This window comes from Aythya ferina (assembly GCF_964211825.1).
Source record: "Aythya ferina genome assembly, chromosome: 1".
NCBI lineage: Eukaryota > Metazoa > Chordata > Aves > Anseriformes > Anatidae > Aythya > Aythya ferina.
Genome location: NC_140296.1, coordinates 1,382,517 through 1,409,787, shown reverse-complemented (window position 1 = coordinate 1,409,787; position 27,271 = coordinate 1,382,517). Strand labels below are relative to the sequence as shown.

Sequence of the window (27,271 nt, the reverse complement as noted above, 5' to 3'; positions counted from 1 at the left end):
TTTTAATCAGTAAAATAAAAAGACAAATCTGTATTTAATACATTTAGTTACTTATCATTCCCTTTTGAAACACGCGCCCCACTTCTACCAAGAAAAACCAACACGCTACAGTGCTATAGTTTGGACCAGGCCGTGGTCTTCAGCAAAGTGAAAACAAAAGTCCTTCATTACCTTCCCACCACAGCTTTCTGCTGCCCACATCGCTAAAACACAGCTTGAGAACATCAAACCTCTTTCAGGGTGTGCAGCAGGCTCTGGCTGAGGGTGGCTGTGGGTGCTGGTGCTAGTTCTGCCTGCCCTCCCCTCTCCTCTCGTTGTTTTTCCTGGGAGCTTCCACTTCAAAGCCCAGAGTTACTCGATCTCTGAGCCTGAATGACTGTGTCCACACAATTAGTTGGCCCTTTTACTGCCCACAGGTCAGAATCCTTGCAGCTGGGCACCTGAAGGCGTTCCTTCCTTGCTTCAAACCCTTCAGACTTGCTCTGCCTTTGTGCCAACCACAAATGCCCTAAATACCAACCTGCAAGCACATCTCAACACACACACACACTGCTCTCCCACCACCCAGAAGTGACCACCGCTGACAGCAGTTGCCCACATGAAAGCCCTCAGCAGGCCAAGCTTCAGAAGTGCTGAGCATCCCTCCTCTGGAAAAAAAAAAGGGGCCTTTTATAAGATAGTCTATAAAATTTAGCACCAAAAAAGCAGAAGGCAGCCAAAAGGAGAAGTTATTTCTGACCGACAGGACTGCAGTGCTTTATTCACCTCCAATAACTTTTTTTTTTTTTTCTCAGAACCATTTGCTGCGACGCTTCCTCCAGCAGGCAGCTGACTGGATGTCCTAGAAAACAACTCTTGGGGTGTCTGGTTTGTGCCTGTTAAAAATAAAAAAAAAAAACAAACCTGCAGCAGGGAAAGCAAATGAAAAAGCTGCGTGTGGTTCTTCACAGACAAGGACACCTGCCTGGGGTTATCGGAAGAGCCCTCTGAACACTGTCCCCTTTGACTCGTTGACTTTCAAGGTTAAAGAGGCAGTTGCTTTCCCAATACCAGCAAAGCCTTCCCCCAGTTCCACTGGAGCCAATTGTGTGGGAAGCCTAAGATGTTTTTGCAGAGACAGAGCACCAACAGTGTCCTCGTCTATAATTAGGCATCTGAGCAATTTACAGAGGATATGTTCAAGGAAGAAAAGAGTAAGAGCGTTTTATATGCCCTGCTTTGTCCAAAAACGGATTATGAAAGGCAGAGCAAGAACTATTTTACCGGTCTTAGGGGGAAAATTAAATTCATTTCATTCAGTTCAAGCTGAAGCAGATGTTCAATATTCGTATGTGTGCGCCTGAAGACCTGCTACATTGCAGCCTCTAACCAACACGAAGATTTAAATCGATCTGGAGAGCTGGGAATGTAAAAAAAGGGGGAAAAAAAAAAAAATGATTCCAGAGCTTGACTCCTCGTTCAGTCAACCTACCACTCGTGGAACAGGCCTTCAGCACTGAGCTGGTAAAAAGCCCTATTAAAAAATAAAATGTCATGGAAGTAGCTGAAGAGTCCTTCAAGAGTTCATTCTAGATTTTCCATCTAGGTGGTGATTTTCATACAGCTTAGTAAAGAGGGCTGAGTTATTGCAGTAACAGATAAAACTTTTTTTTTTTCCAGTACAAAATCTAGTCCAGAGGGCTTACTTACACAGTAAGCAAGATATCTTACTTAACACAAGATTGCATGTTGTCCTCCTCCAGTGCAGCAGCTTTCAGTAAGCCACTCAAAACGAGCACCGCTCCCAAGCTGCCAAAGGGACCAGGGAAAAGAACGAGTTCATTTCTTCTGAAAAAATCCCATGATGGAGACCTGCTTGTTGGCTCTGCCGGCGGTGGCTGCCCCTTTCTTCGGGTTCTTCTTTTCTTCCTTTGGTTCTTTCTTGACAGGCGGTGCAGGTTGTTTGGGCGCAGCTGGAGGCTTGGTCTTGGCGAAGTCATCCTCGCTGTCGGTACAGGACTCGCTCTCGTAAACCTTCTCCGTCACTGATTAAAAGAGAAGAAGAACAAATGGAGATGGTTAAGCCTGCGAATTGAAGAGCAGCGACCTCCTCCCTGCAGTTCTCCCTCTGTATTTCTAGGAACAAGAGTTCTGGGTTTGAGGAGTACGTGCCAGGTACGGGGGCCAAGCCCAATGCTCGAGGTTACGTGCTAGATCCAGATGAGTGGGCTGGTTTTCTGTCAGGCTGCATCCCTTCTTTCTTAAATGTAAGAGAGGCTAACGACCTGGGAGCATTAACATCAGCCTGCTCTTTAAAAATGTCTTGTGTCCCCACAGATGTTCATTCATGGGCTGTACGTACACCTTACACAGCAGCAGCCCAAGGCTCCACATTGGGAAGCACTCAAGAGGACAATTCCTGTTCCAAATATATTAAAGTGTTGCCCTCTTCTAGAAACGAGGGCTGACTGTGCTGAAAAAACACAGCTAAAGCAGGTCCCTACCATCAGTTCGTCTTGCCACAGGTTGACAAGCAGCTACCCAGAAGTGATGAATCTGAATGAAATCAAAATCTTTAGTTTTGCATCAGAGGATGGGACGATCAAAAATTCTGACTTGGTCTGATTTCAGCAGGAGCCCAAGCAATCAGACAGATTGTCCAGACTTTAATTGTCCAGACTTCAGGGCAAGGCAACCCAGAGGAGATCTTCTCCTCCCTCTCCTGCGCTGTGTGCAGGTGGTTGGGGAAAAATGAAGCCATCTCTGAGGTGAGAAAAGGAGCACAACACTCAGGTGGCAGCTCCTTTCTCCGCAGACAGGCAACAGAAGAAATCCATTAGAAATAAAACCAAACTCATCACCAACATCAAGGGGCGTTAATGAATGGGACTGCTGGCTCATTACTGTCAGCATCCCACGAGGGAAAGCTAAGAGACAGAAACCAGCACTCGCTGAGCTGAAACTGGAGTCGGCTCCACTGACGAAAGCCATTATTAGATACTAGTAAACGTTGTATCAGCCTTCCCAGCACTGCTCTGGTATTCTTCTAGTAAACCATTCTTCTTTAGCAACTGTCCTCGTTTATACACACGTCTTAACGCCTCTTCTTCTGGGAAATTAGCTCTCAGTTGCATTAATGCATCAAATCACGCAGGGTTTTCGACGTCATCGGACGGGAAAGAGGACTGGTATGAAATCCTGCTCCTCGCTGGTAGTGGGTGCTCAAATGGGGACTATAAATCCAAGCTAAAACTTCCCTCCAGAGGCAACTGGCTTTTCAGGGAGCAGTTTTTAACAGACTGCCGGCCAGTTGTTGAGCTTTAAAAAGTTATGGCATTGTCACCCTGGTGGCAACTGTTGGTAACACGAAGCGCGTGCTTAATCCCCTCCAATTACAACACAATCTATCTTAGATTAACTTTCTTTACTGAGATTGCGACTGAACTTAAAAATTCTGTATTTGTGGCAGCCACAGGCATGCAAATGTAAAACAAATTTGCCTGCAACGCCGTAGACATACTCCAGGATTGAAGTCCGTGTGGACTTCAGGCTTTAGAAGGTGCAAGGTAGAAATGCTTTAGCTTAAACCTCACTAATTCCTCTCTGCCATAGACTAAGAAGATGCACTCGCTTGTATCCCTGCTGATGCATGGTGACCTGCCTCATGTTAAACTCCACGGATACTTTAATTGCTCAATTTCCCTCAGGGCTAATCCCTGAATTAGTTTTGCTTTTTGACACCAATTTCTTACTGTTGCAGCTCTTGTGAAAATGATCACTTCAAGTCACGGAGAAATACGAGGTGCAGCCTAACCCTAACGTCAGGATTTAACAGCTCTGCAGCCCTTGTTTAAAATAAAAAGGGCATCATGGAGAGGAAAAAAAAAATGTATTTCCAAGAAGAACAACAATTTATATTAGCCTGGGAGATTTGCAAGTTATCTAGCCTTCAGATGATTAGGTCTGTGCCCGGAAAGGGCGTGTAGAGGAGGGGAGAAGCTGGACAATAACCAGACAGCAATTTCTGCCCAACAGACTGGGAAGTGGTGAGTTTTCAGTCCAGGAGGCAGAATCTTCTCCCTGCCCAGTCCCTCAGCATCCCAGCTGCATCCCTCTCACCTTCCCAGGGGTGTCTCCCTGAGGCACAACAGGGGCTTGGGTTTCCCTTTTCAAAAAATGGGAGTGGATATGAAGTGTAAAACCAAAGGTCTGGCCTTCACAAGGGACTGCTAAACCTCTGGGGCTGGGAGAAGAGGTTGCTGAGTGCTTTGTTTCGGTTTTGGTTGCTTTGTTTCTTTAAAGGAGATGCACAAAACTAAGAGGAAACTTAAGATACAACTATACAGACAGGTGCAAACAGGCTGGCTCATGCAGCTCCAGATTTGGACCAAGCAGCCCTGAGTCTCTCCACATTTGTGCACAAGAAACCTGCACCATGGCAAGAGGGCTTCCGGAACTGGCTGAACTCCCTCAACATTTACTCGGATCATGAAGGCTGCAGAATGTGAAGCATCTCATACAGTTTAGCTGACAACAGCACTGCAAAGAAACGTATTTCACCCTCTTAAAATTTTAAAACCTTTAAAAAATAACACACCAAACACATTCTGATCTCCTACAGCTCTACTGCAGTGTGAGGATAGAGAGGAGGAAAGAGCACAGTGGTGTTACATGTCACACGAGGAAGCAGCGTCCAGTCAGGCTGGAATTTGAAGCCTCTGGCTCTTGGTACTCTTGCAAGAACTCTCTTCCCCTTCAGAGAGCAGAACCATCCTTATCACAAACAGACACCCTCTCCTAGGATTTAAACCCCAGCTTGTTCCTTGTTTATCTGGGATACTTGAAATTTATACTAACATTATCAAGCTGTGTTGCACAAGCCCTGTATTTATCCTCAAAAGATAAGTGGGGGAAAAAAAAAAAACAAACAAACTTATCCCAGATAGAATTTATCCCAAAATTTAGACTTCTCTCTGCATCATTTTGAAAAGCTTTTATCTTTGGAAAGAAGAGCAAATGAAGGAGGTGCTCACGCTGGCAGGAGGGAAAGGAGAAGAACTGGAAGAAAAATCTGTGAATAATCAAAAAGAATTAGGATTCAAGCACAGTTTCATAAACCCCTACCAGGCCTTCACCAAAATGGTGAATTATTGAGGCTGGGAGCATGAGGTAGAAGCAAAATAAAGTGATATTGTGAACCTCTTCCTCGGCCTGGTAGAGGCTGACCTGCAAAAACCTTCAACACAACCGCAATAAAAATTAGCCCCACTGATGTGTGTGGGACAGTCTTACCCATGCAGCCTTCTTCTTCATCAACAAACATTTTGGATTTCAGCACCCGCTTCCGTTTCCTCTTCTTCCCTCCAGCTGAAACCTGAAGGACATTGCAGTACCGTGAGAAATCAGGAGTTAAATTCCCGTGCACAGACTCGGGTCATAAAAGCATCAACCCCAAGGGTTTCTCTAACCAAGCTGAGCACGATTTGTAAATTCTGTCCCTTCTCTGGATATTCCAGTCTAAGTTTTATTAATGCCACAATCCCCCCCATCCTACCAGGACAAATTTTAGGGAGGCAGAACAACTTAAATCAGATTGCAACCTCCCCTGTCTGCCAGCCCTGGGGGCACATTCCTCTCCTGGGGCATGTGACGTTTTTGAAATGCGTTTACTTGTGTGAGGAGGTGGCACTGGGCTTGTTTCATCATTCCTCTGAATAATGAGGAAATAACAAGGTGTGCAAGGTATCAGGACACGTGCTGTGATGAACAGCTGCACTTCCAGTAACTCTACGTGTAAATTTTAAGCTCAGAGGTTGACTTCTTGCCAACCACAGCCCACCGGCCTTACGCAGCAGCTTCTCTGTGATACAAGGTTGAACGCCGAGGCTCTCTGGTTTCATTTCTGGCCCTGCCTCGACTCCCGAGGCCAAGATTTAGAAGGAAGGGGGTCCAAATGCGAGCAGCAATTCACAGAACCATGAGCAGGGTAAAAAAGAAGAAAACTGAGCTATGTCAGCAGAAAAACCAAACCTTAAATAAAGTTCTGTTCTAGAAAATAAACAAAATTGTGAACATGACACTCTTTCAAGCTGGATAAAACGCTCTTACCTCACTGGATGCAGGCTCCAACTCAGTCTTCAGAGCAGGTGCTGGAGGTGGTGGAGATGGAGCTCTCTCTTCCTCAGGTGAGGGAGACAGCGGGACGTTGACTAAGAAGGACAGAGGAACATCTTGATAGCACACTGCTCTAAGATCCCCCTGTGGCTACCGTTGCCTCAGATCATCTATTTAACCCTGAGTAGTTGCCTGCAACCTGTATTTAGCTCGAGGTTTACAACTTGTAACTTAGATTTGTTTAGTTCAGGTCAGGACACCGAGTTCCAAGCCTCCAGCCTGGCAGCTCACCCGGCACAGAGGTGCTACGTGCTGTGGTTCCCACAGCAAGGATGCTGGAGGGTGAAAGGGAAAGGACGGGAGAAGGGCGTTTTTGGGAAGCCACCATCAGCTCCACTAAGCAAAACGTGAAAAAAAAGCACAGAAATTTGAATGGTTTAACCATGTATGTCAGTCATTCGTTAAAGAGAGGGATCATTACTTGTTTAGAGATTAGAAGAGTGAGGGTTAAGACTGCGTATTCCCAAATCCCTGGATGACCTTAGTGTCTCTACCTCGCTGCCACTGGGAGAGCAGAGCCACTGCTTCACAATCAAGGCTACAAAACCCAAACGATCGATGCTATTAGCTTGAAACTACCTCGGTCCGATAATTAAGTGCAACACTACCCACCCTAAAAGATTTTCAGGGACACCCAGCCCCTGATTTGAGGAAAAAAAACACCCACAGAAACGAAAAACCACAACCAAACCACCCCCAAAAAAGAAGTCCAGTCATCATCTCCGTTCCGTCTCATGCTGCAGATTGATGCAGTGACTGAAACCCTGGAATCCAACACCAAAAACTGACCACAATGGTCGAGGCCCAGCTCTGGAAGCTCTCAGGCAGTGTCAGCAGGGCCTCGGTGAGTCTAGCAGGGTGTAGGAAAGCTGGGGTCACTCCTCCGTGGGGCTGGCAGGAGGACGGAGCCGTGACAGCGAAACAAACTCAGTGCAGGGCGAGGAGGGGGAAGGAGCAGCACCTTGCACCCCGCAGCAGGCTCCACGACTAATTTCAGTGATTTTAACAAATCCTTTCTGAGCCCAAGAGCAAAACACGGCCACGCAGGCCCTCAGCCGTGGGGGAGAGCTGGGAACGTGGGGGAAGAAACTCCTCAGCTGACCTATTGCTTAACAATAACAACGCTGCTGCTGGCCGGGAGGACAGAGTGCCTGCTTGGCTTCTCCTCCCGCTCTGCTGGCCGTGGCCCTGCATTCATGCTGTCGTCGTAACACGAATTCTGGATCTGTAGCTGTCCCAGCCGATTAGGTCAGTGTGAAGAGTTATGACTGTGCCAGGCGTGCGGCCAACTGACCTTCGTAGGTTAAGAAGGGCTCAAGCGAAACAGTGGTTGGCTGCCAACGCCAAATAATAAATTACATTCTTCAAACGAGGGCTCAGCCTCCTAACTACTTCAGTAAGCGAGGCAGAGAAATGCAAACAGAGCGGGATAACATGACTCGGTATTTCACCTTGCTCCAGAGGGCTGGCTCTGGCAGCTCGGCGAAGATAAAAACTAAACAACGGGGCTGCTCGAAGGTGCGAACTGCTGGGGCAGCCTGCGAGGAGCTGCGGGGAGCTCAAAATGCTCAATATTTATCCCAGTCTCACAGCAACTGCAGGCTGAAGCGCCCCGAGGCTGCGCAGCACCGAACCTGCTTCGTGGACTTACCCAAGCTGATCACAAATTATTTTAAAGAGCGGCTCAGAGGGTTGAAAACCAGGCTGGGAAAAGTCCTGCCAGCTCTGCTTGATAGCAGAGCCTGCTAAGGGACCTTCCGTGGGTCAACTCGGCTCTTCTTGCTCGGGAGAAATTTGTTTTTTTTATTTTTTTTAGCCTCTTTAGAATGAGTTGCCCCAGCTTTGGCAGGCAGAAGGCACCTCCTTCCCACGGCAGCGTTGTTTCAGGCCGCCATGGAGCTGCATCTCTGTTGCTTTATTATCCTCCCCTAGCCAGCACAGCCCTCTGACATGTGATAACTCCTGAGTCAACCCCGAGCTGCTGCCCACAGTTTACTCAACAGCAACAGCTGCGTGAAATGGATACAAGTTGGGCAATTGGATGTACCAAAGATGTAAATCCTGGCTTTGTTTGGTTTGCTCTGACCCTGCCTGGAAAAACTGTGAGAAGCTTTAGTGCTTCTGCCGCGGCTCTCCGAAACTGATAGAGTTTGTAGGTCACCCTGCCACTGAAATCACCCTCCAAAGTGGCTGTAAAACACTTGTCAACACTACGAAAGTCTGCTTGTGTTGGTATAGCTGGGGCTGCCAAAACCTCCTGTCCTCTGTGGACACACTTGTGTAGTTTATTCTGGCACTGGGAGTAAAACAACCTGCAGTGACTAAGGCACCCTCAAACCAATATAACTTTTTAATGAAAAAAAAAAATAAAAAAATCATTTAAATGGAGATGATTGTGCCTTGTGGGCTCTCTGCATTTTCACCTCCGTACAACGTGCTGACACTCGGGTAAGAAGAGCTTATTTGGGGCTAATTTCGGTGCATTAATTGCAGGCTAAGACAGAACAGCTCAAACGACTTGCCCTGAGAGCTGTGCACGGGTTGTACAGACCCGGATTCAAACCCACAAAGCGTCCCTGCGACCAGAGGAGGTCAGCAGGCTCGATGTGTCAGTGGAAGCAGCAGCTCGGCTCTTTGCCTCTGGTAACTGTCCTGGACAGTTTGGATTCCCATCTTGCACGATTAAAACTCACCCCTCGATTGTCTGTGGGTGCTGGATGAACCAAGCCCTGGCTGGCAGCGGTTTCCAAATGCTCCTGATTAAAACTGCCCCTGCTCTCTGGAGAAACCTCGTTCCAATCCTTCCAAGGGTAGAAGCTCTCAAAGTCCAGCTGCCGTACGTTTTTTTAGAAGTTGTTCTACCCAGCTTACGTCTTTATACTCGATTAGAGGATGTAATATTGCCTACATTATCGATTTGGCTCCAGTCTGAGCATTTCAAAGAATCCCAGCCTATCTTCTTTCGTCCAGATGGATTTAGGAGGGCAAGCAACCAAAGCACTGAACGCAGACCTAATCAGGGTGGTTTAGAGAGTCATTAGCTTAAAAAGAACGATGGAAACTCTCTCATTTCTAATCTTTCCCTTTTGAAAGAGGGAGCAGCACAAAGCTAATCCGTGTAATACACAAATTTGCATACACAGGCTATGATTTGCATAAATTTACAATTCTAACGTGTAGCACAAAGCCATTTCTCGACATACTGGAAAGAACAAAGAGGGCTATGACGCAGGAGGAGCAAGAGCAGTGACAAGAAAATCCTCCAAATGGAAAGCCAAATTTTCTGCGTACATCTCCAGTAGGTTAAAAATGGGCAAAACATAAACCTACTCTCCCCACGGAGGAGCGGGTAGGGAAGCCTTCCTGCACCGTTTTTGATGACTGAAGCTACAGAGAGAGCGAGGTTAATAAGGTAAGCAGGCCCCCAACCTGCCCAGATCCCTGGTTTCTGATTGCAAAACCAGGTAACTCAAGCTTGAGAGCATAAATGAACTGAAGGAGAATGACTAAGAGCATTTGGTGTGTGCACAGAGTTTCACACCATGAAATAAATGAAAACACGAGGCATTAACTAGTCAGCTTATGCTAACGTAACACAGGTAATCAATAAGAGACTGAAGAGCTCTGATATTCAAAACCAGCACCTTCTGGCAGCAAAAAGAAAGCCAAACCAACAAGCTTTCATCCTTCAAATAACGGCCTCCCCTGCTCGTCCCTACCACGTGCCTGGAACAAAGGATTCGTTGCTGCCTGCTCGCTAGCAGAGAACTGATGAGCTGAGAGATTCCAGCCCGGCACGGAGCAGCGCTTCAAGTGGCTGAAGCGGGCTGATTTCCATCTTCCCTCTTCACAGCAAAACAACGCAGCTCGTCAGTCGGCTGGGTGATGAGTAAATGGAAAGACCAGATAATAGCTGACAAACATTTAAAAGAACTAAATACCAGAGAGCGTGGGCATACGTCGTTTTTATGGCTAAACAGGGAGCCGCACACAGGAATGTGATGAAATTAAGACCGATGGTGAAGAACGGCTTCCTGAGAGATTTATCATTCTGTGGAATGGTTCGAGTAGAAGTGACGGATGCCTGATGACACAGATCACTTGAAATTATGCCGGGCGAGAGAGAAACCATGAAAATAGGCCTAAGGTGGCATGGAGGCTGCTACGACGCCCAACAGGATTCGCATCCCTAACTTTTATTACAGATTCTCTTCACCTCGTGGTTATTTCTCGTGGGCTTGCCACACTGAGCAAGCAAACAGCTTCTGTTCTCCTGCTGGAGTCTCATCCCTTCCCTAGTGCAACCTCTGAGCTGTTTCACCTTTTTTGCTGAAGCTCTACACTATCCTGGTGGTTTCAATTACTTGTCCATAATGATCTCCAAATTCTTCTCCCGATCAGCTCGCTGGATGACTGCTCCACTTAGCACGTATTCCCCAGCTCGGCTCCCAACTTGTTTTCCAGTTATCTACGTTGAACGGCATTTGTCACCTCAATTATCCAAATTCTTTGGAATCTGGCTCTGCTGTTCCTCATTATAAGCCCAAATTTTGCGACGTTCTGGGCACCCTGCTCCTATCATAGCCAACAGCCACCGAGGAGACGCGGAGTCGCATCGGATATGGCTCAACTGTTTGCCTCCAGTTTCTCTATTCTCTCTTTTTTTTTTTTTTTTTTGGAAGTCTTGCTTCCAATGCTGTCATCTTCCAAACCATTTCTATAAACAGACCGAATAAAGATACTAAAAATGACCCCGAGAACGGGGAGGGTCACTTTGTAAGTGTTTACTCACTAAATCAACTGGTTACGACCAGCCCCACAACTCTGAAAGGCGCGGTATCTTTCACAGGAGATTCGAGAACCTCCTTTGCACACACGTCAGGGTGACTGGCAGCACACTTGGTGAGGAGACGGCCAGATCTGAGCTAAGCTAAGACAAAGACTGAATGACTGAGGCATCTCAATGGTATGCTGAAGTGCACGCAGCACAAGGAAAGCAGAAAACTCGAGCTACAGCCATTTGCACGGTCCTTAGTGCTCTGAACTCTTCCCTCGGCCCCTGACCAACAGCCTCGGAGAGCAATGTTATCAAAATCAGGCCTGACCTATGTGTCTGGTTGTTTACACGCCTTTTACCTTCCTCATCGCTGCTGTCAGACTCAAGTTGTTTGATTCGCTTCCTCTTTTTCTTCTGGTTTTCGGGTTCTCTTTCCTCCTCGTTATCCGACTTGTCCAACCTCTTCATTTTACTGCCACAAAGAAATGAGGAGAAGAAAAAGGGAATGAAAACGTGCTATCCCTCCTGTGTGTGTGTGTGAAAACGTTGCACGCATTTATACAAGTATGTTCCTGATAGAATTACTGCTAGCAAAGAAATCAAACACCTCTGTCCCTCTCAGAAACATATGAGCATCACATAAGCTGAAGTATGCTTACCTATACAATCAGATATAAGTGCAAGAGCATTTTCAAGCCTCTCAACCTTACCCATATCCAGTTCTCCAAAACAAGGAGGACTTCTTTAGCCCCTCTGCAGTTCAGTTTTTGCCCGGCACCTCACCTAGCTTGGCCACAGCAAGCTGGCAAGAGCACATTCCTGATCTTGTCTCTCTAGCTCAGGCTCCCAAACACCAATGTCCCCAACAGCATCGTTCAGAAGCTCTTTTGACAGACTGCTCGCCACTGACTGCCTATGAGGTAGTGTCTCAGAATCCTGGAGCCATTTTTAAAGACTACTGGAAAAATAAAATAGCTTCTTTCTTTTGACTGTTGGCGAGACGCGTCAGACTAACAAGCCTGGAGGCTAAAGGCCCACGTATCCTCACGGAGCTGGTACAGCTTTTTGGGTAAGACTATCAATAAGCACCAGCTGCGATGGTGGGCTGGGCGGTGCGCTTACCTCTCCGGTTAAAAACGGATCGAGACCACCAATTAATTACTCCCAGGCCACCGGAGAGCCATCAGGCTGTAATGATTTTTTGTCTCTGTCAGTTTGGGTTGGATTAAACACAAAGGGCTGAACTGAAAATTCCCTCGGAGTCGCAGCCCAAAGTAAACCGGCGGCATTGAAAGCAGCAGCACATTAGCTATGGAAATCAACAAGCAGAACTTTGTGTGCTGGGAGCTGTGTACATACAAGCTTGGGAATATGCTACCCTTCCCTGCAGCACAGGTGCTCCTGCCAGCCCCCACAGATTGCCTGCGGGGTCCACGCTAAGCCTGCTCACAGCACGAGGTTGTCTCACGAAACGCCACCCCCGTCCCGCTGAGGAGTACCTGGACTGCGTCCCTCCCCGTTTGGGATGGCACAAATGGCCCTGAGGCACCTACAGCACTCCGTGGAAAAGAAATATTGAGAAAGAATTCTAAGAAAGATAATTTTAGGCGCATTTAGTGCAATTTAGTAGCTGAAAACAGCACGTAAGCCAGCATCATATGACTAGCCAGCTTCGTGCAGGCCATCAACACACAGGTTAAGAGCTTACAGGGACCCTGAACTGTCTGACCCACCTTTTCTTGTCCTTTTGTTGAGTTTTAGCAGGCTCTGTTTTCCTCCCAGGTTTCTCTACGACAGCGTTAGGGGATGACTCTGGTTGCGCTACAGGAACTGAAGTCTTGACTACTTCTTTTTCTTCCTTTGGCTGCTCAGGCACGGAGTTGACTTTGAGTTTATCTGTGAATAAACCAGTAAAAAAAAAGAACACTGGGCATTCAGTACAAATGACAACTTAAAAAGGGGTTGGTTAAGCAGAACAATGCACCAAGAGCACCGACAACGCTACAGATGATGTGTAGAAGCATTAAGGGATCTGCACTGACCAAGCTATGTCACATATGAAAGAAGGGGATGTTTACATTTCCAGCTGATTTACTGGTTTGCTTCCGTTGTTCCTGATGGCACAGCCCGAACACACCGCGAGCCAGGTGTGCTGCAGCAGCTCATAAATTCTGCAGAGAAGGCTCGGAGGCGATGGCAGAAGCTTGCCTGGTCTCCAGGATCTAAGGCACCACACCAGGATCGCGAGCCCATCTTCTACACATCCCCCTTGGCATACCACCACATCCACCTTTATTGCCTTCCAAATCAGTTTTAATCAAGCATTGAAAAGTCCAGGAACAGAAGAATTGAGACTGATGAACAGCAACAAGAGCTGCGTGCGGCCTCCATAAGGTTAGAGCCCACAATCAGTATTTTTAGCAACGTAGCAGCTTGTCTCTTCCCTAACTCCAACCAAGAACCAGCCCTTTTTGCCTACACAGCACCACACACAAGGACAACTCCACGGCAAAGCCTCAATCGAGTACCAGAAGAGAGAGATCAGGGGGGAGTGGTCATCAAATAATAGATTTATCAACCTGATGGGCGGTGCTGTTAGCACAGGCAGAGACAATTTAGAAATCTGCATCATCCCAAGCATGAGATGCCTGGGTGAAGCATTGATCAGCGAGACCAACTACACTGTCAGCAGGAACAGAGGCTGCTGAGAGGGCTACGAGACTGCTGAGAGGGCTACAGGACTGCTGAGAGGGCTACAGGACTGCTGAGAGGGCTACGGGACTTCTTGCCAACACCTTTCTGACCCCGCCTGGCAAACAGGCTGGCTGCTTCACCGAGCGAGGGAAAACAGCTCAGAAGGAAGAAGTTGAATGACAGCTATCGTATTTATGATCAATAGCGCAGAGCTGAAGGACCCAATTACTGTTAAACTCAGGACTTTCTGGCAGCGGTGAAATCTTTGAAGCCAGGAGAGACAGATCAACGTGCAGGGAATAAATCTTCCGCCTGGAATCACCCTGTATTTTCTATACGTGTAATCATTTCCAGTTCTGCTCAATTTGCTCCCTCCCTGCAGTCACCAAGCAAGTTTCAGCTCCCTGAGAGGGCTGAGCAGAGGACTGAGACCCATGGGAAGTCACAGAAACTCATCCAAAGCTTTCTTTTATTGCCACTGTGTTATCTTTAGCAGGCAATTTCAATTTCCTGGGTTTTTAGAATACGAACTTTGGTCTAGGGCTCCTCTCAGATCTTAAGAATTTAACGGAGCTAATTGTAATGCCTGCCCTTAGATTTGAGTCCTACGCTGAAAGCATCCTCAGCGAGTGTGGTTTCAACAAAGCAGGAGCTTGAAGATGTCCAGCAGAGCTGCTCCCTGTGTGTTCTCTGACAACTGTATCCCGCAGACTTTAACAGTTGGTTCATAGAGGGTGAATTTTGCTGTTTGCTCTCACCCAGTAACTCTTTGAATTCTCTAGTGCTTTTTGTAACAGCATCTTCAAATAATTTCCAATGTGTGTTCAAAAGATTCTGCATCTTTTCCTTAGATTTGGACAATTTCAGCTGGAAGTGGCCTCCAGAGGCCATCTATTCCAACCCCTCCTCAGAGGGGAAGCCCACCCCTCACTTTTCTACGCTGCTCATTAGCTCTTCACTTTGCAGTAATTAACTCTAAACCTAACTATAGGCTCCTTAGTGGTTTGTGATGAAAAGCAAGCACCATTAACATGCTCTGCCTAACAGGTTTTGGCACACGCTTTACCAATAGCTAATCTTCCAGCCAAAAGTACTCACTTTAAATCAGATTTCTTCTGCACTAAAAATCCTTCCTGGGTTAGTCTGCACAAACACGTCATTTTAATTGATCTCCACCCAGCAAGCTTGTTGTCTGAAAAATTCCACTTACAACTTTTCTACTTTCCTCTAATTTTTGCCTTAAGAGCTGCATAAAAAAAAAATAAAAAATAAAAAATAAATTAACCCCTCTGAGTCCAAATGAATGATCTTAAGAAAAGAAGGGATGTAAAGGAAATCCAGCAAGCCTCATGTCTTGAAGTTCGGGGGGAATGAAGAGGAAAGTTCTACTCCCTGATCTCTGTTCCTGCCTCCCCATCACAGCTGCATAGCAAGACACCTGATAGCACTGATTATTTTTAATTGTTACTTAGTGGAAAAAAAATTGATTTTCTATGTCCCCCAGGACTTTTGTTTTTTTTAAACTACAGAGGACTGGTCCCTGACCACAATGGTTTCTGAAAACTGATGCAGGTTATAAAGCACTTACTCATGGCAGCTTTTCCAAAGAAGTTGTTCATTATGTTGCCCTTTGCTGGTGGTTTGCTGCTTACTGCAGACACCTGGAAGCAAACAGAGGTGTAACCACAGGAATTATTCATGAAACAGAGCCCTCGAAACGCGCAGCACTGCTTCTGGACAAACAAAATAAATACGTATAATTAGCTGACTAGTCGGTGTCTTGGATTTCAACATCTGTTTGGGAGAACTTGAAAATGCTAGATAATACGTGGATTGAAAGTCTGAGAGCAAGTTAGTTACCACCCCTTAAGCTAGGCCTTCAAATCTAACCTAGGTCACATTCCCATGTGATGGCTGACAGCGTTACTGAAATAAGTGGTTGGGATTTGGGTCAGTTCCCAGTAAAGAACTGTTCTTTTTACAAAATATCAGTGCCTCAATTCACGGTAACCGACAGGGGAAAGAACACGGGTTGGCCAAACCATGAAGACTTTATCCAGCTACTCTGGCACATACGCTGTTCTGCTGAGCAGTTTGCAAAAAAAAAATAAAATAAAATAAAATAAAAAAATCACTGCTCGATTCCATTACTAGAGCCACCACCAAAATGAAAAATCACACACAAAAAGAAAGCCTGAAAGCTTGGCCTCTTAATCCCATTTATTTTCATGCAAAAAAGGCAACCAGACACTAAACTTTCCAAAGCATTCAGACAAGCACGTTTCGGCAGTTCTCAATTCACTATAAAAATCAGAAAAACGAACCAAAATGTACTCAATTGTTATATAAAAAAAAGGCTAAACCGTATACAGAGAACATTACCACTTTAATACCCATTTACTGGCCAATCTGCTTTAAAAACACTCGTACTGATTAAAATTAAAACACAGCCCTGTGCTGGAAAAAACAGCAGCTGGGAAGATAAACATTTTAGTCTCGCACAGGTCAGGCTCTGAAACCTCCCTCGCAGACCAAGTTTAAACACCTTGATACTTTTAAGACCTGGGCTTCTCACATTTCACTTATTGCTCAAAACAAATCCTTTTAAGCACAATAGAGAGCGCGAGATCCTCCACTGCTGTATATATTGGCATCACTGAAGACAATGGAACAATTGTCTCAATAATGCAGCTATGCTGGTTTATACTAGCTGGAGATCTGGCTCAAGGAGGAACGTCAAAGTGTCAAAGGCACGGCAGCTACACTTCTGCGGCGAGGTCAAGAGCGTGGCACAACGCTCTCCCCTCTGATGACAGGAGGCACGACTGCGCTATACGGTTAAATACTTACAAGAGCGCTGCCTGAGCGCTCCCAGGGGACAGCAAATTTAGCACTAGAGGCGCTGGATGAAGCCACGCTGCGGCTGGTTAAGGTTAGTGAGGTTGAATAAGCACAAAGCCCGAGGCTGTTAACCCGAAGGGTCTGAGGTAACTTACACCTGGGGCCTCCTTAGGCTCTGCTTTGGTTTCTTTACTCGTGTCCTGGGCTTTGGAAGCGGCTTTGGCTGCGAACAGCCCCATGATGCCCTTGGGCTGCTGCGAGCTCTGCTTGGTGGCTGAGGGACCGTGGCCGTTGACCGTGGGCACGCTGGCAGCACCCGTGTCACTCGGTGGCTGGGCACCCGCCTGCGCCGACGTCTGTGCTTGAGAAACCTCGGCGGGCGTCCTGGGGACGGCGGCAGCGCAGTGAATGGCACTAAACCTGTGCGACGGAGTGAGAAATTTAATTAGCCTTTTAACTTCTTAGTTTTCACCTCGGCTTCCTCCCCAGCAGCGCCGTACTTCGCTGGTTCTGCCTTCTCCTGTTATGGGGGAAAAAAAAAAAGAACAATTTAATTTGTGCATGGGGACGAGAAAGAAAGGCTGGCGCTGAGGGAAAGCGATGGAGACCTCGACTGAAAAGATCAGCTGAACCTGTCAGCAAGAGCCAGAGCATTCAAATGCAAAACAAGCTGTTGGGATTTCGTGGAGGGGGGGAGCCCATCTCCACACCCAGGGTGGGGATGGAGAGAACTGCATTTTATTCCTAAACTGGTTACACTCTCCAAAGCTTACAGCGTGAATAGTGTTGCTGTCTGATGATCTAAAACGTTCACAACTTTCAGATGCTTTGACAGGGTCCACTCTTGCTGCAGCAAGCAGCTGCAACCTCACCAGCCAGGTAAGTAAATTACAACTGCGAGTAAACTACTCACAGGGCTCAGAAGACATCCACGACATTCAGTGACTTAACTATATAAAGGCATTTTCATGGAGTCACTGGTAGGCAGAGACGCATCTCAGCTTGCAGCAGTCTGAAACGTGATTGTTGGGGAATACTGAGATACAAGAATGAAACGATGTGCTCACAGCTACAAGACAATTCGCGGAGAGTCAGGAATAGCTGTACCCAAAAATAACCGAATTCTGCTCCCCACTGTGCAAATCACAGGCGAGGCTTTCCAGATTTCCTACAGAAATGCCACAAAAGAGCACAGACTCACGCCTTCCAAGCCAGTGAATTGCATAGCGTAATTTTTATTTGCGTAAGACATAAATCAGTTTTCTGCCAATTAATCGCCGTGCCTGGGCATTAGCAGCTCAACATGCAGCCTGCTTGTGCGCGGGTCAGAAACCGAAATGGATCAGCAAACAACACCTCTGCAGCAGCAATCCCTCAACATCCAAACCTTTAATGGAAGGAGAGGAGGCATTGAAGGGGAATATTCCTGCTTTCCTTTCTACTTGCAGCCTGTTCTCAACATGGTCAACACAGCATGCTAAACGGCCCTCGCTCCTACTCCACAGACACTCATGAGCAACACCACCAACTCCCCAAATTACAATTAATGCTTTCTTGTCACTGTCTGTAATGATGGTGCAGTTAGCACACGCAAACCTTCCACATCCCAGGCCTCTGGGAATTTACCTTGCCCTACTGCTGCTGCGCGGCTACAACCTGTGGGCTCGATCCAAAATTCACTGAATAATCGCTGGAAAAACAAGCAATGTTTGGACTGGGCTCTGCAAGCAAGGAGCTGCTTCCGCTTGGAAAGCTGACGTTGGTGACATGCATCAAAGCCCGTTGTTTATCCCAGTACAGCTCGCCACCTCCTCCGTCTTCACAGCATAAGAGGTCCCATACAGACGCAGAAGAGAATAAAGATCCTTGCCCCAGAGCTTCGGAGATATATGGACTGAGAAGGAAACGGAAGAAGCCAGGAGGTTCTGTTTGCTGTAAACATGCACATAGGCAGACCTCTGTCTCGCGCAGGTACTGCGGGGATCTTGTCCCGGCTGTAAGAGGCGATTCACGTCGCTGACAAGTCCCAGGGAGAGGGAACGTGGTCGGTTTGGATATAGTTCAGCCAGGCCACAAATGAAGAAGCTGCCTTTTTCTCAGTTCGCTTGGGAAACACCGCTCCAAATCCCGCCAGAGAATTAAAGGTAGGCTTCAGAAAGCGATTTCAGAGTTGTCTAAACCTTCTGGGTGTACAAATCTGAAAGGCAGGCTCCTCTGAGGCACGAGTATCACCACGCAGGGGTGCCTTAGCACAAACAGCAAGGAAACTACAGCCAAAGAAACAGCACACATCTTCCCTGAAGCTGGGTTTTCTAGCTCTTACTGCAGTATTGACATTCGTATTTGAAATACGGCTTCGAGAACATTATTTTCCCAACCACCCTCTTGTAAGGCAGCTATGTTTCTAGCCCTCTATTCTATACTCTTCCCGTGACACAGCATTCAGGCATCTCGCTTCTAAAGCAGATTGGTCACGGCACCGTACGTACTGATTGCATCAAGACGAAGCCGTCAGGGGGGAAACACACATAAATGAAAAGCCCCAGCAGCCAGGCACCACTCAGAGAGCAAATCAATGCTCTCTGCAGACCGAAGTCCCTCTGAATTCTAAGACAACCGTTCTCTATTTCGACCCTTGTGCTGCTTGGTCTGTTTACACTCCAGGCTCTTATCTGAAATACAGAGAGCGGGTTTCTGAAAGTCAGCTTTTAGAGGTGGAAGAGAGCAGTGGATGAAGACACAGGCTCACAGAACAGAAGGCAAGCTCAGGTTAGTGCTTTCCTGAACGCATCGCTCGTGTCTTTGTACGTCTGTTTCGATTTACTCTTCCTGCATGACAGGGAACTGGAGAAAAACGATCATGATTCAGCGTGGCCTGGAGATAAGAAAAATGTTTCTAGCCATCAGACAAGAAAAGTACTGGAACACTGCTGGAGTAAGAGAGCAAGCGAACCGACCGTAAGCTGGAGATAGCTCAGTTTATAAAACAACGATACAATTTATTGTCTAGGGACGGGTCTGGCATGACTTCTTCTAGCTTTCTAAAAATTCAGGCATGTCTGGTAACCGCTGACTCCTGCTGAAGCGCACTGTGTAACAACATCTCAATCTCCAACCACGGAGCGTAAGAAGCAAAACCGAGCCATAACTCACTTGCTGCAGTCGTGCAGGTTTGTTTTGACAATGTCATAGTCGGTGTTGTAGAGCGGCCCGCTGTCTTTGAGCAAGGCTTTCTGGATGCTGTAAACGTGCACGCTTGCAATCGTGGCCAGTTTAGACTTCATTGCTGCGAGGGGAAAAAGAAGAGAAGTCCTGTTAGCACAGCTTTTAGAGAATCAAGGGGCAACTTTCAGTATTAGGCTCTGCCTCTGATGAACACTGACAGTCCGTCCCCATGACAGCAAGGACCTGCAAATTAAAGCATCTAATTGTACTTCTTCTAATGATCACTAACTGAGAATTCAAGGTCGCAGACTCCACGAGCCTGTCAAATGTGTTTTCTACTGTACACACCTGGTTTTTACACAACTGAATTAAGACCAATCTCTTAGTGTTTACCTTCAAAACATCCAGTGTCTGGGATTCAGAACATCCTATACAACTACCTAAGGCTGAGGAAGAAAATAGATGGCGATACCTCAACCCTGCTGCAACTGCTCCCCGTGCCACTGAAGCAGCACCTGCTGTTACAGCTAGTGTTGCAGTGTTTTCTTTCATAAGCTGCTGAAATCAATGTTTTATCTCCTCTATGCTGTTTAGGCTGCAATCCCCTTGAGGCAAGAGCTGTTCTTTAGGAACTCTTTGTTCACGGCTCGTATCGCTCTTTCCACACAGCCCTGGGTTGAGGCAGAGCTTCCAGGCACTGCAAAAACACACACGGCAATCATTTCTTGGGGCCATTCCTAGACTACGCAGCCCTGCTCCCATCACAGTCCTCAGCCTCTTCCAAATCTCAGTCATACCCCTGGCCTGTCTTCTAGCACAAAAACCACGAACAACCCTTTCCTCCATGGCAAAGCAGAACCTTACACAGCGTGCATAATTCAACGAGCATGACAGGCAGTAGTTGCACTGCTTGACAATCTGCTGCCCTGATGAAGACAACTCAGCTAGAAATCCACTTCGGGTTCGCTTTCAAAAAGGAAAATATCACGAGTCTTTCAAAGTTAGTTCATTAATATCGATGGTAAAGGTCACGACAAATGCCACGGTACGTTCTGAAACGCCAAAGATGTTACTTGAAAGTGATGAGGAGCCTGCAGATGTGTTTCAGTTGCTACAGGTCGGATCTCATTAGCAGGACCAGACGTGGAAACAGACAGGAAAATGACTGACAATACAAGGGGAGCAGTTTGGGAAGCAGTGTTGCAGAAGCGAGTTTTGCTGTTTTCTTGTTGGTTTGATTTTTTTTGAACATTTTTTCCTGTGAAAACAAATACCTCAGACAAAAGTGGGAACGTTCTCACAGGATATTAAATTAGTATCGAGATCTTGCATTTAATCAATAACAAGAATCATCTCTTTCAGTGTTCTTGGAAGCCTGAATGCTCCCAGTTGGTCTAAAATGCCGTGAGACACTGCTGTGCCCTGCTCCTTTACTGCTGCCTTTAAGGAGGAGCCGTCTGTCAAGTGGCAGGGAGTTGGAAAAGAATCCCTGTCGACTCAAATGTGCAACCCAGAAATCAGACCCAAATCACAAGCCTGTAAAGTTACCCAGCTGTTGGCTCAGACACTCAAAATTCTGAGAAAAAGCTAGTACAAAAAGTACACACCTGAAGCCGAGAGCTTGACTAAGCATTTATGTGCAGATGGCAAGTTCTGAGCTTTACTCACTTTGCTGTTCTTTCAAAGAAAAAAAAGCATAATTTTCACGATCTGCTTACCTTCCAGCTTATCCTCTCTCACTACTGCAACCTTGTGGCACTGTAAAAAAAATAAATTTTATTAATCTTAACCTTAAATCTTGAAAAGATCTGTTGTAAGACTAATATTTTCGGTTATCTACTGAATGAAAAAGCCTGCAGACTGTAGGTGCAGCTTCACAGAACTCTGCCAACGCCTTTAAACCACCCTCAGCAGTTCGTTTTCCCAGCTGTATCTTCCTGCTTTCCTACTGCACTGCTTCACAGATAAGAAGAAACGCTCAGTCCTCCGTTCCTGACACCAGGAGATGAGATATGGACGAAAGAAGAACAAAACAATTGTGCAGCACAGCTGAGAAAAGCAAAGGAACGCAGCTGGAGACCAACTGCTGGAAAGCTGATGCAGTAGCCACATATATTAAGACAGGCTACGACATTTAACATAGCATTATCTAGCACAGACAGGGCAAAAGAGAAGCAAGATGCAATGAAAAAGATAAGCAATTAATTTAACAGCCAGAAACGAATGCTTCCAGAAATGTGCTCTACAGCCTGTACTTTTGCCAGTCTTCAAGGACCGGACCTGCTCTCTGACATTCAACAGGCTGCAGTGAGTACAGAGAGCATCCAAAACAGACAGGCTCGACAAAATCCATCCATCAATGGTGTGTTTAACTGATACCAGGCTATCCAGCAGAAGAACAAGAGACAAGAAACTGCAGGCAACCTGAAAAAATAAAGAAAGATCAGCAGTCTTGGTCCCCCACTGAGGCTGTATAAAGTGGCAAGCACACAGCAGTGCTTAAGCCCCGAGGAGAATTCTTTCTGACAGATTTCTAGTCCTGTCTCCCGACAGAGAGCTCTTGGAGTTGAATCCACAGCCTTGTGGCTACCCCTACTGACAGCAGACAGTAGTGCAGGGTGCTCGGCAGGCACAGGGTTGGATCCGAAGCACTCTCATCGGTTTCCTCCCCATAATTGACTTGTGCCAGACGTTACCCATCAGCTACTCCAATGCCTGCACATCTTCTGGAAGCATTTGCCAGATTTTCCAGCTCCGGGTAGCCCTCAGGCACCCAGTCTTGGGAGCACTGAATTTGCATTGCTACATCTCTGCCCCTACAACTACTGCTGCTGCAGGTCATCCTTCTTAGAAGTCACTGGGGCTGTGTAGGGTTCAAAATCAAAGTATTTAAAAATGAGGTGGGGAGGAAGAAAAAGTGGCCTCTATGCATTTACCTTTGTAAATTTTTCTTGTTTTAAAAGTACTGCTAAGACTGAGTACAAAAAAATAAAAATAAAAATAAAAATAAAAAACCTGTATCCTGCATATCCTATGTCAGAATTCACTTATTGCTATTATTAAGTTTGCCCTAAGGTGTTTAAAACCTGCGTGTTTATGAACTTCTCACCTACTCTAGTGAGCCAAGAGCCCCTACCTCGTTGTTTCCAAAAGAAACCAGGGGAAAAATATGTTAAACTCAAGCTGTAGGTTGGACACCATTGGTACAGCTTTAAAAAAATAAATAAATTTCATTGTATGGAGCTCACACAATGGAGAATTACCTTCATTTTCAGGCAAATTTGGAGATGTAAAGAGAGTATCCTATGCCTGTGAATCAATTACTTAGAAAAACTGAAAAGGATGGTGGCTGTTTCTCTCCCCCGTCTGCTGACAAAAGCCAGGGCACCCTGAGATGGACTAATCCTAAATGAAGACTGTGGATTGCATTTTAAAAGATGTTTGGGTACCTAAAGGTATGAATAGACACCTGGTGGAATACTGAAAGCACTTAGTGTTCATCTTATTAAACTCTTACGAGAGAAAAGGGGAGCAGGCAACCAATTCGCTCATTTTCTTTAAAAAAACCCTCCTGGGGTACCTACCTGAAATTATGAATGACATTTTTGAAAATCTGACAAGCAGGAACGAGAAACAATAAATACATTGACTACAAGGAGTTAATGTATTTATTTGCTCTGCTTAGCAAGCCAAATTATTTTTGAGTACAAAACGTTTTTTCTCTTGTACACCATGATAAGTAGTTACCTTATTTAACAAGACAACTTTAATTGAATTCCAAGTTCTCTCCAAACGTGACTTAGCACAATTCTACTCCACAGGAGATCCTGGAAAACGGATTAGCTGATCTCACAAGGGACCTTCCGGACTATTTTCTAAAATCTGTTGTCTGGTCATAACAACAGGGTCGAGAGATAAGATTCTTAAGATTGATAAAGTCTTAATTTGATAAATTAAGCTGATAAATTATTGAGAAATCGATACTTAAATTGATAAATTCTTAAGTTCAGCTTCAGACCCAAAGGTTACAAAAGGTGAGAAAACAAGGCAAGAACAAGCAGCTCTGAGACACCTTCGAGAAATAAAACACTCACAACGTGTCCATTCTGGATGGTGTTTCCTGCTACTAAGTAGGTGACGTGAAGCTGAGCTCCTGAGTTCTCCTTTCGTTTCCTCTCTACGTAATCATACAGCATCCTGCACAAAACAAATCAGTGTTAATTGCCTTGAAAGGAATGAGCTCATCACCACCCTGTCTGTGAAGCTTATGTAAAAAGAGCAGAGCTAATCTGACATGGAAACTTTTTACATAAACGCGGTTATTTTAACCAGGATTAAATTAACCTTATTGGGTCGCCTTCCTCCCCTGCCACCCTGAAGAATCCCACAGTCCAACAGCAACATTAACCAAAGGTGAAATGAATTCGAGCTCTCAAAACTTTAACAGATGGTTGCAGATTGTCTCAAATCCCTGTTCCAAAGTTTCCCCTCGAAAAACGCTTTTACAACCCAGCATTACGAACCACCTGACAAAGGAGCTGGGAATTTTGGTGCTTGAGGACATTGCCAGGAGCACACATCCAATCCCAAACATAACCGTGGACACGGTGATCAGCAACAAGAGGAAAGAGCGTGACTAGTGCTGAGGAGATTGAGCTGAGAATCAAGCTTCCAGCTCCCACCAATACCAGTGGTGTACGAAGAGTGTCCCAGGTACAATATCTGATGGAGATACCTGAAGATCCTCACTGCTACAGAGTGCCCAAAGCCCCATCCAGCTTGGCCTTAAACACTACCAGCTCCTCTGGGAACCTGTTCCAGTGCCTCACTACCCTCTGAGGCAAGAATTTCCTCCTTGTGTCTAATCTAAACCCCAATTCCCTCAGGCTGTCTCCGCAGGAGAGCAGCTCCAGCCCCTGAGCATCTTTGCAGACTCCTCTGAACCTGATCCCTGACCCCTGGGACAACGTTTCTATATTCTTCCCAGTCTCTCTGTTCTCACTTCCAGCTTCTGTGAGCCTCCTTTTCCTGTCTGAGCTTGGCCAGGAGCTCTTTGCTCATCCACGCAGGCCCCCTGGCATTTTTGCCTGACTCTCTCTTTGTTGGGATGCATCGAAGCTGAGCTTGGAGGAGGTGATCCTTGAATATTAAGCAGGTTTCTTGATCCCTCTGTCCTCCAGGGCTTTGTCTTGTGGTACTCTACCAAGCAGATCCCTGAGGAAGCCAGGCTTCTCTCCCAAAGCTCAGGGTAGAGAGCTTGCTGTGCTCCTTCCTTGCTGCCCTCAGGATCCTAAATGGCTCCACGTCATGGTCACTGCAGCCCTGGTTGCATCGGCTCCTCTATCCCTTGGAGGAGGAAGCTGCCAGCAGTGCATTCCTGGAGCCTCCTGGACTGAAAATCAAACCTTCCTGGTTGAAACCTCCCAAATGAGGCTCAGGGCTTGGGATTATGAGGCTCACTGACATCCAGGGGACGTCCTCTCCTCGCTTCCCCTGCCCGTCCTTCCCACAGAGCCCGTGTCCTTCCATCCCACGACACAGGAGCCATCCCACCCAGGTCTGCACCAGCAGCGAAGCACACTGCAGCACCCATCACCTAAATTGTTCAACACGCACCGAGGAAAGAGACCCATCTTTCAGCACATTAGATGCCCAAGCTGATGTTCAAGCAGTTAGGACAAAACAGCTGAAGCTACGCCACAAACGTGCCTTTAGGTCCCAGCTCTGGGTGGGAACAAGGAGAAAAAGGATTTATATTATGGGACCTGACGTGCTCATGCGACCTTTAGATACTTAACTCTGCTTAGCCCTACCTGGCTGTGTAAAAACAACCCCAGAATCCTTGAGAGCTCATACTTTGTTTTATGGAATATTTTAAAAGGTTGCAATAATTTTTATTCCCCCAAATATACCCAAAGTTACACATTTAAGCAAAATTTGGAGAAGCAAACGATGTTCTGACGGTACAGCTGATTCCCCATCATCCAGAGAGATCCTTTTCATATGTTAACCACAGACAGGGAAACAGTAATAGCAAGGCTCTGACACAAAAGCAAATGCTTGCAGGATATACCAATACCTACTGTTTAGCCTGGTTGACGTGAACTTTTAAAGTATAGCTCAGCCATTTGTATGTCACCTGGAAAAGAAAAAAAAAGAAGAAAAAAAACTTTAAGAAAACCTCACTCTTTTGACTGTTAAACCTCACACATCCTCCCGAGGGTAAGTCGAACCCTTTAAGACCCCCTTCCCCAGGAAACTCACCACAAAAACCTGTTAGAAGTGAGAGCATGTGGACACCCGCCCTCCTTCTGGGCTACACTGAATAGATTTAACCCCCAAGACCTGAATGATCTCCCGACCCTAAAAGGTGCGTTTTTATGACTACATTTTAATAGGTGTGTTTCTGTGAATACCTTTTTGAACTGCCACTGCACAGACAAAGCCATTCAGTGCTCAGCTTCACAACAGAGAAGGAACTGGAACAGCACAACACCTGGCTGTGAGAAGCACTCACTGCTCACCCCAAACCACCGAGGACTTCCCAAATTTCCCCGTCACAAGGGACCAGGGATCTCTGGCTGCACCACAGCCCTCTAAGAGCCAGCAGCTCCAAGACTTGCTGCTCTATTTGAACAGGGCACATCCTTATACCTCCTTCTCCTCCCTTTCTGCCTTCTTTTTTACATCAAACCTCAGGCTAGGGCCTCTCCTGCCTCAAGCACAACTGTTAATTGAGTTGTTGTTAGTCTACCACTTTATGGAAATAAATTATAATGACAGAGGCAGCTCGTGTTACGACAAATCCTTTGACAGCCGCAAGGATGCAGCAACTTTACTGGATGGGTTTCCGGGCTAAGTTTTTATTTTGAAATAAAACCAGACACACTTGAGTACTGTGTTTCTGAACCTTCCTACAAGTAACAAGGCTTCAAGATGCTACAGGTGATAAATGGTAATTGTTTTTAGGCTGACCCGGCAGTAGCTGAAAGGGTGGGCAGGGCCGCCTCAATCCCTTCCTGGTTCCAGGCACTCCTCTGAGTTTTATTTTTTGAGGTAAAATTTTGCTGTCACCACAGGGATTTGGGTTTGTTTATGGAGAAAAAAAAAAAAAAAAAAAAAAAACAACAAACAGGTTATGGCAGGTTATGGAGGATAAGTAGGCTGGGGAGAGCTGCTTTTCCTATGATGGGAATAATGCCATCACTGATTCCCTTCAGAGACCCTAAACTATTACAGGGGGTGAAAAAAAAATGATTAAAAAAAGCATTTTTGGCCCCGTACGAGTGGAAATCAGCACTCATGGCAACCTGTGGAGCGGCGACCTGTGGAAAAACTCCGCCACCACCCCCTCCACCGGCAGATATTCGGCTGGGGGAGCTGAAATAGGGCACGGAGGGACCCCCCAGCCGCAGGTATCGGGACTCACCACGCGGTTCTGGTCGGTGACGAACTCGTCGATGTTCTCCAGGTACAGCTCGTCCTCCATGGCGGCCGGATGAGGGCCGGCCCCTTCCCCGCGCCCTTCCCGCGCACCTCAGCGCTGAGGCGGCCGGGCCGCCGCCATGGCAACGCGACGGCAGCCGCGCGGGGACAGCAACATGGCGCCGGGCGCGGAGGCGCCGGGAGGGGCTTGGGGAC

The 27,271-nt window shown here is 46.5% G+C and overlaps 1 protein-coding gene across 3 annotated transcripts; it reads right to left on the bottom strand.

Annotated features, from left to right (window-relative positions):
* Window positions 1–27,271, bottom strand: POLD3 (DNA polymerase delta 3, accessory subunit). Of its 3 annotated transcripts, none has more exons than XR_014685100.1 (13): window positions 27,060–27,271; window positions 25,714–25,769; window positions 23,725–23,827; window positions 21,349–21,388; window positions 19,619–19,751; window positions 16,621–16,885; window positions 15,213–15,285; window positions 12,664–12,826; window positions 11,290–11,402; window positions 6,088–6,188; window positions 5,272–5,353; window positions 1,711–2,024; window positions 1–647 (listed from the first exon to the last, which is right to left on the bottom strand). XR_014685100.1 is itself a non-coding variant. In XM_084494320.1 (12 exons), exons 1-12 carry the CDS (start codon window positions 27,117–27,119, stop codon window positions 1,819–1,821), a joined length of 1,395 nt encoding a protein of 464 aa, XP_084350446.1. In that variant the 5' UTR covers window positions 27,120–27,271; the 3' UTR covers window positions 729–1,818. The 3 variants fall into 3 exon arrangements, 1 of the variants encoding a protein (XP_084350446.1); XR_014685101.1 differs by lacking the exon at window positions 1–647 and adding an exon at window positions 729–875; XM_084494320.1 differs by lacking the exon at window positions 1–647 and having other exon boundaries at window positions 729–2,024.